Source organism: Taudactylus pleione, unplaced genomic scaffold (assembly GCF_031769625.1).
Source record: "Taudactylus pleione unplaced genomic scaffold, aTauple2 ptg000567l, whole genome shotgun sequence".
Lineage (NCBI taxonomy): Eukaryota > Metazoa > Chordata > Amphibia > Anura > Myobatrachidae > Taudactylus > Taudactylus pleione.
The window spans coordinates 2624231-2638035 of record NW_028284969.1 but is presented as its reverse complement, the minus strand read 5'-3'; the positions used below and the strand labels follow the sequence as shown (position 1 = coordinate 2638035).

Sequence of the window (13805 nt, the reverse complement as noted above, 5' to 3'; positions counted from 1 at the left end):
GACAGGTAGGTGCTATTATTCACAGAATCCAGCAGTGTGGTCTGTAAATGATCCTTATTTATAAAAAAAAAAATACTTTCACCATCAGCTATATTGCATTTTCCATAACAGACTTTGGCACCTGCTGTTAAACTTGCAGGAAATCAACAACACATGCATCACTACAGCCAGGTACACACTAATACCCCTTTTCCACCTAAATTCCGGGTCTGACCCAGAGTTGGAACAAAGGCCCTCATTCAGAGCCGTTCGCTATTTGCGGTCGTTCGTTTAAAAACAAGGGGTGGCTATTCAAATGATCCGTACGCACATTGCAGTCTGTTCACACCTCTAAGTCTGAACGAACGAGCAAAACATACGCTCGTTTATTTGTTAAAAACGCCCCCTGGCCGCTCGCACCATACGTCATGTCCGCTATTTATTAGATTAATCGAGTACATCGACCAGCGTATGAACTGCTTGCTATTCTTGTGGTTGGTGTTTGCTACCACAAATTTGCGAGCAGTTCTGGCTATAAAGTAACCCAGTGACGTGGTCAATGACGCTGCTGTTTTAAATATACACACCCATAAAACGCCCGTTTTGACCTTTAAGCACGCCTGCGTTCGGATCTCCACTCCCCATTTTCAAGCACCTTCCCCTGTTACCACCCACATACGCCTCATTCTGTCACTCAAAATAGCAGGCACTCGCTATATAGCGTACAAACGATTTTCGGCCGCACTGACTGGTTCGCGCATGCGTACTAAAAACCGTACGCATGCGCAGATGTGCAAACATCGCTCGGAACGAGCGTACTGCCGCTAACGAGCGGCTCTGAATGAGGGCCTAAGGCCCTCATTCAGAGCCGTACGCTCTGAGCAGAGCGCACGCTCTGAATGAGGGCCGGTCTCCATGAAAATGGAGCGTCCTCCTGGACGCTCGTATAGCTGTGGGTCACCACCCACAGGCTATACGAGCGTGCATTTTGATGGCCGCGATGGTCGTGACCATCGCGACCATCGAAACTGCGAGCCGGAGCCTGCGGTTGAGGTTTTCAACCGCAAGCTCCGGAGTGATTTTGGCTCTATCAGAGCCAAAATCACTCCCACTGACATCACTAGTGATGTCAGTGGGCCGGCTTTTGACGGGAGGCGTTCAACATCAACATCGACAGCACGCCCCCTTTGATCAGACACAACGAGCGAAGGACTTTCCTTCGCTCGTCGCATCTGGCGCATGCGCACGACGGAGCTCCCTCCATCGTGCGCATGCTCAGTCTAGAACATCGACCCACTTGCGAGCGGACAGCCGCTCGCGAGTGGGTCTGAATCAGGCCCAAAGTTCCTATCCGGATCAGACCCGGAATTTTGCCGACTCGGGATATTCCCGAGTCAGCGCCGGTCACACCGCAGTCGTGTCTGCATAGACCCGGCTTTTGCGGAGTGAAAGTGGTCGCTTGGAGATGACGTCATCTCCAAGCGCCACTGAAGCCGGACCAAACGGCCGGCTAGCAGCGCACTCCAGGTCATCGTGACCCGGAGTGTGTTGTTCTCACAGCAGGGTTTCACGGGCTAAGCCCGTGTTAAACCCTGCTACTTACCTGGGTTGGATTGCCGGGTCACTCGACCCGGTGATCGAACTCTCTCCCCTTTTACTCCCGGGGTGTAAAAGGGGTATTATGCTGGGCATACACTCTACAAGTATCTGTCATATATCGGTCCCATCTGTCTGGAGGGAAGGAAAAGTTTTTTAGTGTTTGGGAGCAAATTTCTATTGTCATTTGCTCCCATACATTACCAGGTTTTCACTCCAACCAGCCAGTTGGACAGATATCTGACAGATAATTGCATAGTGTATGCCCAGCATAAGCGATGTGTACCCAGCACGACCTTGTTTGCGACGGGACTCGGCTGAGGTTCCGGCATCAGCAAGTGCATTCACACTTTCCGATATCGGGAGCGATGGTGGGGGACACGCTGCATTTGGCCCCGTGACGATATCACCCGTCGCGATGTCGCTGACGACGTGCGGGAGTGCGAATCGTCAGCGACATAGCCGGTACATACTGGCCGATGTGGACGACATATCGTCTAGTGTGTACCCGGCTTTACTGTGAAAAGGAAGCTGCTGTGATTTTGTCAAACACAGTAATTATATTTGCAGTAAGCAATACATATCTGTAATAAAAGTTCTGTATTGTACAAATGTAATCTGCTGGCTATAAATGTACAAAACATTGTTAGCCTTATGAGATGGAAGATAACACAATACAATGTACTGCATACAGATTGAACTGGAAATAGCTCCCTTGCATCGGTAAAATCTTTGCCTGGTAAGGGGATCACAGAGCACTGAAATGTTGCTGTAGTATGTTAGTATTGTTAGTTAGCCACTGAACAATAACACAGTAATGTGATTTTTATTTTTTCATGCATTTGTGTCATATTATACAATAAAAGCAGAATATATGTATTTTTTTAACTGAAAAATAAATTCACAGGTTTTATACACTAAACTCATGACACTTATAATAACTTTCATTACCTGTTTGATCCATGGGACAAGATGAGTCTGCACTATTCTCCATAGCAATATAAGAGTCAGACCACCAAGAAACACAGCAGCTGATGAAATGAGGAAAGTTTTCTGCTCCACTGCACAATGAGTGTGTAAGACCCACTTACTCATGTCTAGCTTGATTCTTGGGGTGTAGATTTACTAATACTTCTAAAAAAGGAAGAGTGGAGGTGTCCCCATAGCAACCAATCAGATTTTGTGTATACTTTCCTAGGATGTACAAGATAAATGATAGCTAGAATCTGATTGGTTCTTGGTTGCTATGGGCAAGACTGCTACCTTTTTAGGAGTCTGCTTGGTTTAGTGGGCAGCACCAGGAGAAAGCATTGTAGAAGAATAAGTGCAATGTGACAACTGCAGCTGCCATGGGCTGCTAGATTCTGATGAACTATTATGCCACATCCATTTACCAGGAATTTCCAGTTATATAGCGGGAGATGTATTAAACCTGCGAAAAAGATAAAGTGAATTAGTTGTCCATAGCAACCAATCTGTCAAAAGCCGACGCACTGCTAATAGTGTGCGAAGCGAACGCCAGGCAAGGGGTCGCTGAGTCTCCTCCAACCTCCTGTCTATCATCCTGGAATCAGTCCGGATTGGTTCCTGTGTCTATTTCCTGCTGATGCTAACGCCATACTTGCCTACTTTTGAAAAAGCATTTCAGGGAGATTGTGAAAGCAGCACAGTGGGCATGTACTGATAAATCTGAGGGATGTGTCCTAAAGCTGACTTACATCCAAATGTAAACCAGCCCAAAAGCAGTTAGTAAGATCTGTTTGTTGATGAAAACACACTAATACTTTTCAGAACTTCATAGGGATCATTGTGCCTTATAATAACCAACGCAAGGAAATTACACTAATGATCCCATTTGAATGTATATATCTCTGTTTTTTAATATAACAGCTTCATAATGGGGGTAAGGATGAAATGAGGGAGATTGCTAGACTCTTCAGGGAGACAGGGAGATTGCTACTATTTCAGGGAGTCTCCCTGACAATGAGGGAGAGTTGGCAAGTATGGCTAACGCTTCCCCAGTGTCGGTGATAGAAAGAGTTTTCGTGCTTCCAGTTCTGGCTTTGTCTCCTGTCTTCCAGTTGAACTCCAGTATTCCTGCCTCCTATATTGTTGTTCTGCCGTTTGTGTAATCTAGGTGGAACAGTGTTGCATATCGTCTACCTGCCAGCCTCATTCCAGTGACATTTGTGCGCAAACCTGCGCTCCAACTCAGTGACTTTGTTTCAGTAATACCCAACTACACGGCCCAAAGGCCACTTTATAGTCTACGGCCCACTGGCCACAACAAGCCAAGTTATACCAGCCCACGGGGCTGCTGCACGGCCCAAAGGCCGCTTCATACTCTACGGTCTTCAGGCCCATCTAGCCAAGATATCTACCAGCTCTCAAAGCTGTTGTACGGCCGCATCCAGCCAAGAATTACCCACCCTCAAGGCGGTTGCTAGACTTTACCCTCTATAGTCACTCCGGTGGCATAACACAATCAGCTTCTGTCATTTTATAGACTAGATACTGTAAATGAAAGCGCAAAGCTGATTGGTTGCTATGGTGCTCCCCCCTAACTCCCCCCCACCTCAGGACACTGCAGCCCACGGGTGGGAAAGCGGGACAGTCCCAGAAAAATGTGCGACAGTCCCCCTGAATGCTAGGTATGCTAGGATAGCAACCAAAAAATGTGTGAGTCTCCCAGATTTCCTAACTGTCCCAATTTTGGATGGTCCTGCTTTTCAGGCACTGTCCCACCATCCCACCTCAGGCCGCAATGTCCCAGGGGGGTGGTTTGAAGGCCTCCAGAGCAGTGGGGCACAATAGAGAGAGAAATTGGGAACAGCCCAGTGACTCGGGAAGTGTGACAAGAACGGGGGTGCGATGCCCAGGCAGACCCCAATGATACTGGGCCTCGCCCCCATGACGAAAGGTAATTTTCCTGATCCCCAGCTCCCTAATGTTGGGTGGTGTGCATTCCGAGAGTATTGTTTAAGGTGCAAGATGGGGGAATGCAGAGATACTGAGATTAGCATGGATGTACTGTACCTATGTAGTTTTGCAGAGCAGATCAAAATTTACAAATAAAAAAAAATGGCTAGGTTTGAAGGCCTCCTCCAATTACAACTGGCTTAAACATAAATAGGTGTGATATGTATTACAAATCCCGACAGCGGATGCCCGACAAAGGAGGGAATTCCGATCGTCCTAAAAGGTAAGTATAAACTAATCTAATTCTACCCCCTAACCCTCCTTTAGGATGCCTAACCTCTCCCCCCCTGTGCCTATCCCTAACCTCCCCCCTGTGCCTAACCCTAACCCCCCTCTAAGTGCCCAACCCCTTTCCCTAACATCACGGTGGGTGCCTAACCCTAAATCCCCCCCGGGAGCCCTAAACCTAAGCCTCTTTCCCCCTCTGCGGTCCGCTGTGGTGCCCGGCATCCGCTCGATCGGAATGCCGGGCGCCGGTCTCCCGACGTCGGTCAAATGACAGGCATCTAGATTTAGACACCTGTCATTCGTCCCTAGTCGGGATTACAGTGTCTGGAAGCCGGCAGTCGGCATTTAGACCATCGGCTTCCGGACTACATCCCATAAATAATAGCTACGATAAATTTGCATACTACATTGTGAAGTCTCTTTTTTTAAAACACACCTTTGTGTTGCCGTTTCCTAGTAAAAATAAAACTGCAGTTTATTTTGCCTATACAGATTTTACAAAAGGATATTTGCAGTGTTTTATCAGTAAATCAGTCCTTGCAGTAAACAGTATACAGATGTGTCCTAATAAAACTATTGTCTGTACTCCATTTAGCGCGACAGACTTGCTGCATGTAATATGCTATGTCTGGACATATCATGGCGTATTCAGTCACAGCATAACGTACTGAGACGCAGGATGCAAGTATGATACCACATTCCAGGGGCGTATTAAGGGAGGAGGGGCCGTGTTCACGTCCTGTCCAGGGCCCCCTCCTCTTTTCCCGGCTGCCATCAGCGAACTGACAGCAGCAGTAGACTCCGGGCACTAGTCTGTGCCCGGAGTCTACAACGCATGCGCAGGTCACCGAGAAAATGGCGCGGAAGCCATTTACCCCGTGATTTTCTTCTGCACATGCGCAAAACGCTGGGAAAGTGGCCACGGCAGTCATTTTTTGTGTTTTGTCTAGCGCTACTCCGTGGGACTTCGAAATTGTAAGTATGAAAAAAAAGGATGGGTGCAGGGTGCACCGCACACCCCACACCCATTATAAATATGCCCCTGCCACATTCCATCTAAAACCACACAGCACATGCGTCAAATAGCCAATAAGAGATGTGGAACAAATATTAAATAAAATACATCATTTAATTATGCATATAAATAGACATAAAAATATATAATAGTAATATTACAATTAGATACATTCTAAGATCATTCACAGGTCAGACATAGCTGTATAAAAATTAGGCATAAGCAATTAAACACTTTTGATAAAGCTGCAGATTGACAAGCAAAACACGTCAGAGTCGCTGGCCAGCAGTGACTGTTGCAAGGAGTCGCTCCTGGTTTATTTGGGACTTTGAAATGATCTAATTACAACTCAGCATTTGCACCGCTGTACTGTTGGACTGGGACACTATACTCCTTTGCGTTGTACCCTAGCGGATTTCGGACCATCGCCAATGATCCATTGACTATCTCCACCAAGCTGGTAAACACCACTTACAGCCGGACTACAGATCAGGTGTCTTTTCTGAGTTGCCCTTACAGTTTCCACCTATGGGAGCTGTTTAATTGCTTACTCCTAATTTTTGCACAGCCATGTCTGACCTGTGAATGATCTAAGAATTTGTCTAATTTTAATATTACTATTATATATTTTTATGTCTCTATTTATATGCATAATTAAATTATGTGTTTTATTTAACATTTGTTCCATATCTCTGATTCTTATAGCGCTGTATTTGGTTTATAAGGGATACCTTTAATATGCTGGCGGACAGGATCCCGGGCGTCGATATACCGACGCCAGAATCCAGACGCCCGGCATAATGCCGACACTGCTATCCCGAAGACATCAGGATACCGTCGTCGGTATCCCGACCTTCGCCATACCGAAGGAAAGTATACGGGTAAGTATTACACTTAGCCCGGGGATGGGGGGGTTAGGTTTAGGGACCCCCAGGGGGAGATTAGGGTTAGGCACCCCCTGGGGAGGGCTAGGGTTAGGCTGCGGGGAGGGGGGGTTAGGGTTAAGTACCACCGGGGGGAGGTTAGGGTTAGGCATCCCCCGGGGAGGGTCAGGTTTAGGGTGCGGGAAGGGGGGTTAGGGTTAGGCACCACCAGGGGGAGGTAACTGTTAGGTACCACCAAAGGAAGGTTAGGGGGGGCCAGGAGGAGGGTTAGGGTACTTACGGCCTAGAGGATTCTGGACCTTCGGGCTTCCAGTGCCGGAACTCTGCCGCCGGCTATTTATACCCAACCCGTTTATAATATTCTGGTGATTTATGTTGGAGACTGACTATCTCCTATTACAGCAGCTTATATAACTACTCACACCAGTTCCCGATTCTGTATACATTAGGTATACTTTTTTATTGTCAAATAGCCAAAGTATTAAATGACACAAGACTACTGTATGTCTTAATACGCTTCATTTTTATTTCATTATCCAATAATGTGCAAGAATTTATATAAATATACTACTGTAGTCTTGGTGGAGCTTATTATGAGTATGATTTGTTTTTATTTATTTATTTTTATACACTGAACATTTTTTTAAGTGTTCTGCTACAAGTTTAGTGTGATGGAGTAATCCCTACGGACACTCTAAGCTTATGGTGGGTACGCAGGTAATGTTATCTTTAAAATAATAATATTGTTTTTTACAGGGGAAATAATGGTCCCAGCAAGTATGCCAGGGCAGGATGGCACTTGTCAAATTACAAGTGTCAGCATGCTTAGGCATCAAGGGCCTGCTGGCACCCGTAGTCCACCTGTAAAAACAATATTAAACAAATAACAGGACACACACACACTGTAGAATTAAGATGGAGTGCATTTCATATGCAAGGAGTTAAAGAAAACACCTGAGCGTGTGGGTATCGGCCTCTAGACAAGAAGGGTCTAGTTGTTTAGTGTTGTGGGGTGGGGTTATCCTATAGGATTGGCAGGGGGTGGGTCAGTGCTATTTCAGAGTTGCTGCTTGGCAGCCATTTTATAGAAATTTCTCTGGTCGGCTGTTTCCCGCCCTCCCTCCCTTATTCATGGAGTTGTTTGGTGTCAGCTTTTCTTGTGGCGGGAAAGAACGGTAGCAGTCACCATCTGTCTTTGGAGCTTGAGGTGCTCTCCCTTCCAATACATGGCTTAGGCTGATTTTACCCTACTGGGGTCAGCGGCAACCACCTAACCAGGTGAGCCTCACGTCGTGTCATTGGGGTGGGAGGTGGATACCTTGGGCGTGGTAATGGGCTGGCTGCTCGCCTCCCATTTAGAAGATGGATGTGAGTATGCAGTTGGTGATCTTGCATTGTGGGGCCGTTCTTTCTGCGCCACCATACTTTGTCTGTCTTTCTTTCTTATTCTATTAGTTACAGTAGTTCAGTTATACATTAAATAGTTTAATTAGTTTAAAATTAAATAAAGCTGACCTTCCTTTCCCCTTATATAAGTCTCTGTGTCATTATTTCATTATGACTATGGTTGATGATTTACCCTGCACTGTTAGGAGAGAACACTCATCAGGCGATGGGGAGTTTAAGAAAAAATAAATAAAAAAAAGACTCCCACATTCACTCTCATTTACCCATTTATTATACAGGGTCTTCCACTTGGGTGCATTAGAAATTAGATTTAATGCATATTTACTTCTGCGACATTCCATTTCCGAAGTTGTGTGGACATTCAACATTCCTCGATCTACATTTTTATTTGTGTCCCAGGAATACCTCATGGAAGGCATTACCACCCACCGTGGACACCGCAGTGGCCGACCACGAGTGCTTAATGATCGTGACCAGTGACATCTCGCCAGAATTGTCCATGGTAACAGACAAGTAACACTGGCTCAAATCATATCCACATTCAATACAGGAGGTACCAGACGCATATCCAGCAGGTCAGTGCAGCGTTCTTTAGCTTCCATGGGTTATGGCAGCAGACGTCCCACCAGAGTGTCCCTGTTAATGCTACGACACTGGACACCGCACCTCACCTGGGTACATGACATCACTAATTGGACCTTTCTAAGACTAGCAACATGTGGTAAGGTCTGAAGAGTCATGGTTCCAATTGCTTCGGGGCTATGGTAGGGTTCGTCGCAGACCCCATATGGCCATGGACCCCAGTTGTCAACAAGGCACAGTGCAGGCTAGTGGTGGCTCCATAATGGTGTGGGGTGTGTTCACATGGCATGGGTTGGTTTCGCTGGTCCACCTGAACACATCATTGACCGGTAACCTCTACTCTGCTTTGCTTGATGACCATTTGCATCCCTTCATGGACTTCATGTACCCCCACAACGATGGAATATTTCAGAAGTATGATGCACCATGTCATTGGTCTCACGTTGTCCAGAATTAGAGCATGTAGTGGAGAGGTAAATTCACATCCAAGATTCTTGCACCTACAAATATCAGGGAGTTGTAGGAAGCTATTCAGATGGCATGGGTCAACATCTCTCCAGAGGTCTTCCATCCACTTGTGGAATTGATGCCACATTGAGTTGCTGCACTTCGCTGGGCTAGAGGGGGTCCTACATGATACTAGGTATCTATCCCATGAATTTTGGCACTTAAGTGTATACAGTACTATAGTTTTCATCAGCAGAGCACAGGCCACCTAGCGGTCAAGATTTGTACTGCATGGCATGAACCCTCTTGCGTCTTAGCACGTCTATCCACGGCTTTGTCTCAACTTTTTGCATGCCCCAGCAACTTGAGCCACAGTTTATGAAGACACATCTGTATGCAGTACATGGTATTCCAGAGACCTGTAAGCCCAGCACTAATCTCTGCCCACAGAACATCCATCTATCGACACAACCTTCTTACTGTAGAATAGATGCCACTATTGGATATCTGTCCCCAAAGAGAAGCAACATAAAAATGTGTGTGTGTGTGGGGGTCTGTGTAGGGGTGGGGGGATTATCAACATGCAATTTTTACAAAATGCCTGTTGTTAGAAATTTTATATGTGGTTTTGAAAAAGTGAGTTTAATATAGGCAAAACGACACACATAAATAGCATATTTTTTTAACCATGCCAGTGAGCGTCTGCCAGAAGATATTCTTCCAGCAGCCACCAATCCCAGAGGGACATCCCGGCTCCTCCGCACCCCTGGATCCTTCCCCAGTGTCTGCCGATCTGTCTGCCGATCACTGCTGGTCGCAGTGGTCTGGCAGGCTGGCAGCAGCCCCAATCCAGCGACTTCAGAAAGGAACAGGCGCCTGGGACATATAACCACAGAAGAGCCCTGGCCACCTATGTTAGTGCCAATTATCGATTCTTATCGATTTTCCAATAGTTTTAAAAAAAATCATGTTTTTATTTTTTTTTATTCAAGTTCAAGCACAGTATACTAGGGACAGCCATGGACATCGATGGTCAATATAAAGATTATGTAGTAAATGCCAGTCTCCAAGCTTTGAAGCATGCATCCTAGGCCTATATTTGGAATTTCCCCTAATAATACTGTAGTACCCTGGAAAATGTACAAAGCATAGAATGACAAAACTGACCACAAGAGGGCAACATTGTATTGGAGATTACACATTTTATTTTGATGTACGCAGAACGTTTTTTGGAGCAATTTTTAGAAATGTACAAATGTGGTTATTGGGGCATTAGGCATAATAGATGTTTATTATATAGTTTTGAAATACATAGATTTCATATGCATTATAAACATAATTCTAAGTAGAACTAGGGAAGACGAAGGTTACAGTTTGATGAGAGGAAAGGTGACAACAGTAATAAAAAAATGCGCCCATTCAAGTCGTCTGTGCTTTTAAAACATAGCTGTAATATTCTGCTTGTTTCTGGTCTGTAATGTAATGAAACCTCTTCTGGGATGTTTATGGCACATGTTAATCAGATGGTGCAGTGTGCTACATAATCTATACATAAGACAGATTACATTCTGTGCTGGTTCTGTATTAGCTGTGCACACCGCAGGGCATCAATCTGTTCTTGATTGGCTATTAGAGAGACGGATAACACACATTTTAACTATTTCACTTCCAACAAGCACTGCAAAACAATAAGAGTGGTGTAGTTTACGTCTAAAAATAGAGGTTATTTGTCTCTGCTTTCTTGCAATAATCTCACAAATTATGACTATCATTACTCTTTCATATTATCACAGTGCAGCCATATTATGTAGAGCAGTTCAATTTCAAACAAACAAGATAATTTATTAACAGAAGATAGGAACAGAATAGGCCACAGTTAGGAAGCGTGCTTCATGTCTTGGTTCTGCACTGGTGGCTCTGGATAGCCCACTGTGCACACCTAGGAGTATATTTACTAAAGTGCAGGTTTTTAGAAGTGGAGGTATTGTCCATAGCAACCAATCAGATTCTACGTATCATGTATCTAGCACAGTGGTTCTCAAACTCGGTCCTCAGGACCCCACACAGGTCACATTTTGCAGGTCACCGAGCAGGTGCACAGGTGTGGTCATTACTCACGGACACATTTTAAAACATCCACAGATGGAGCTAATTATTCCACCTGTGATTCTGTGAAGAGACCTGGAAAACATGCACTGTTTGGAGGACCGAGTTTGAGAACCTGTGATCTAGCACTTTCTAGAAGATAATAGCTACAATCTGATTGGTTGCTATGGACAACAACTCCACTTTCATAAACTCACAGTTTAGTATATAACCCATTACTCTCTCACGGGTAACAATCTCTGTAAAGGAAGAGTACCTGCATATATGGAGTGGCGGAAAAATCTAGGTGCACTGTGCCAAGTATAAACGGTGTCTTAAAGCCCAATCTCCTACTTCTTTATAACCATACCTTTCATTCAATAAGACTTGTTCCTTTGTCACCTTAAATACTGCTCCATTTAGAATCACTAATTACTTGACTTAATCAAGAGTCCGGGGACATCAGTACTGTTTTTATTTTATATGGCACATGTGCCTGTGAACTAGAGATGAGCGGGTCCAAGAACCGGATCCTTGCGAACTTCCAGATCCGAGTTGATAACCTAGCTAGGCTCGGGGTTTTCCCGCCTGACTTGGATCCGAAAACGAGGCAAAAAGCGTCATCCTCCTGCTGTTGGATTCTCGCGGGTTTTGGATTATATAAAGGTCTCCGCGATCGGCGCCATTTTCACTCCGGCTGTAGAGAGAGAAGCTAGCAGACGTAGTCAGTCACTGTCAGTCACTCAGTGTGTGTGTCCAGTCTGGGAATTGACCTGAAGGCTGCTGCTGTGTTGTCCATAAAGGGGCTTAGGCTGCAGTATATAAAGGGGGGCTTCCTTCAGTGGGTGCTGCAGCTGCTGTGTCACTTGTTCTGTCAATTAATTCTGGCTGCTGCTGTCTTGTTGTTGTCCTGTCCATCAGGCTAGGGCTGCAGCCCATAAAGGTTGCTGTGTTGTCCAGGGAGAGGGTTCTCTGTCAATTAGGGGTGCTCTTCCCCAGTGTAAAAAAAATAAAAGTGCTTTTTTCTTTTTTTTCTGTGTGTGCATTAGCAACTTAGCTGAGCTATTATTGTACGATGACACTGCCGCAGTTTATCGTCCACATATTTGTGACTCTGCAGGTGGTCTGTCTGCACTTTGTTGTCCATAAAAAAGGGGTGCTGTCTGAGTTGTTCATCAAGGGGCTCCTGCCTCATTCAGGGGTGCTCTTCCACAGTGTCCAAAAAAATAAAAGTGCTTTTTTGTGTGTGTATGTTAGCAACTTAGCTGCGCTATTATTGTTTGGCGACATTGTCGGCAAGACCACAGTTTACTGTCCACGTATTGTGACACTGTGGGGTAAATTTACTAAAGTGAGAGTTTTTAGAAGTGAGTTTTAGAAGAGATGTTGCCCATAGCAACCAATCAGATTCTACTTAACATTTAACTAGCACCTTCTAGAAGATAATAGCTAGAATCTGATTGTTGCTATGGGCAACATCTCTTCTAAAACTCACTTCTAAAAACTCTCACTTTAGTAAATTTACCCCTAAAAGTCATGGCGCAGTGTGTTATTCTTATTCATAAAAAAATCTTGTGACACTGAGTTGTAGTGCAGTGTGTTATTCTTATACATAAATAATTAATCTTGTGACACTGTAAGTGGTAGCGCAGGCTAATATTAAAGTTTTCACTTCTTTCCTCAACTGTGAATAAATGATTTGTCTACACGCTGACTACAAGACCACAACAAAGTACTAAATAATATGCATTATATATAAAACCTAATGACATCACTGTAAGTGGTAGCGCAGTGTGTTATTCTAATTCATAAATAATTAATCTTCTGACACTGTAAGTGGAAGTGCAGTGTGTTATTCTTTTTCATAAATAATTAATCTTGTGACACTGTAAGTGGTAGTGCAGTGTGTTAATCTTCTTCATAAATAATCTTGTGACACTGTAAGTGGAAGCGCAGTGTGTTATTCTTATTCATAACTAATTAATCTTGTGACACTAAGTGGTAGTGCAGTGTGTTATTCTTATTCATAAATAATCTTGTGACACTGTAAGTGACAGCACATTGTGTTATTCTTATTCATAAAAAATCTTGTGACACTGTAGGTCATTGATACTGCAGTGTAATATTTAAAATTGGTACAAATTGACTTGTGTGCTGTACCCCACTTCATTTGTGTTTGTTGATATGGAGAACAAGCAGTTGAGAGGAGAGCAGGAACCACATACTAGTGCTGGAGCTGCTGCCAGTGTCACCAGTCATGACGATACTAGTCCTTCTACATCAACTACTAAAGCCGATGCCCAAGGGCATATAGGGCTTAAGTCAGGGCATCTAAAAGCAAGAACCAATCTTTTACAGTGGTAAAGAAGAAAACATCAAAGGGAAAGTTAGCTGTGGAAAGACATAAAATTGGCAATATGCCAGTTTCACCACATGAAGTGGCAAGGAAAGGCTAAGGCCTTGGCCTTTATTTATGATTGGTGGTTTTGCCTCTTATGCTGATATAAGCACAAGTAAACATGCTGACATAGAAATTGAGGATGCTTCTGTGGAAGTTCACCAGAATGAGTAGGAAATTAGTGTAGCTGATGCTAATAAGGATG

The 13805-nt window shown here is 44.5% G+C and overlaps 1 protein-coding gene across 1 annotated transcript in view; it reads right to left on the bottom strand.

The window, feature by feature from the left end:
• Positions 1-2670, bottom strand: part of KCNU1 (potassium calcium-activated channel subfamily U member 1) — a 260592-nt gene extending 257922 nt beyond the window's left edge. Inside the window, exon 1 of the mRNA XM_088453055.1 lies at positions 2527-2670. Within this exon, the coding sequence (XP_088309181.1) occupies positions 2527-2670 (144 nt within the window). The remainder of the gene's footprint in view (positions 1-2526) is intronic.
• Positions 2671-13805: the final 11135 nt, after the last annotated feature.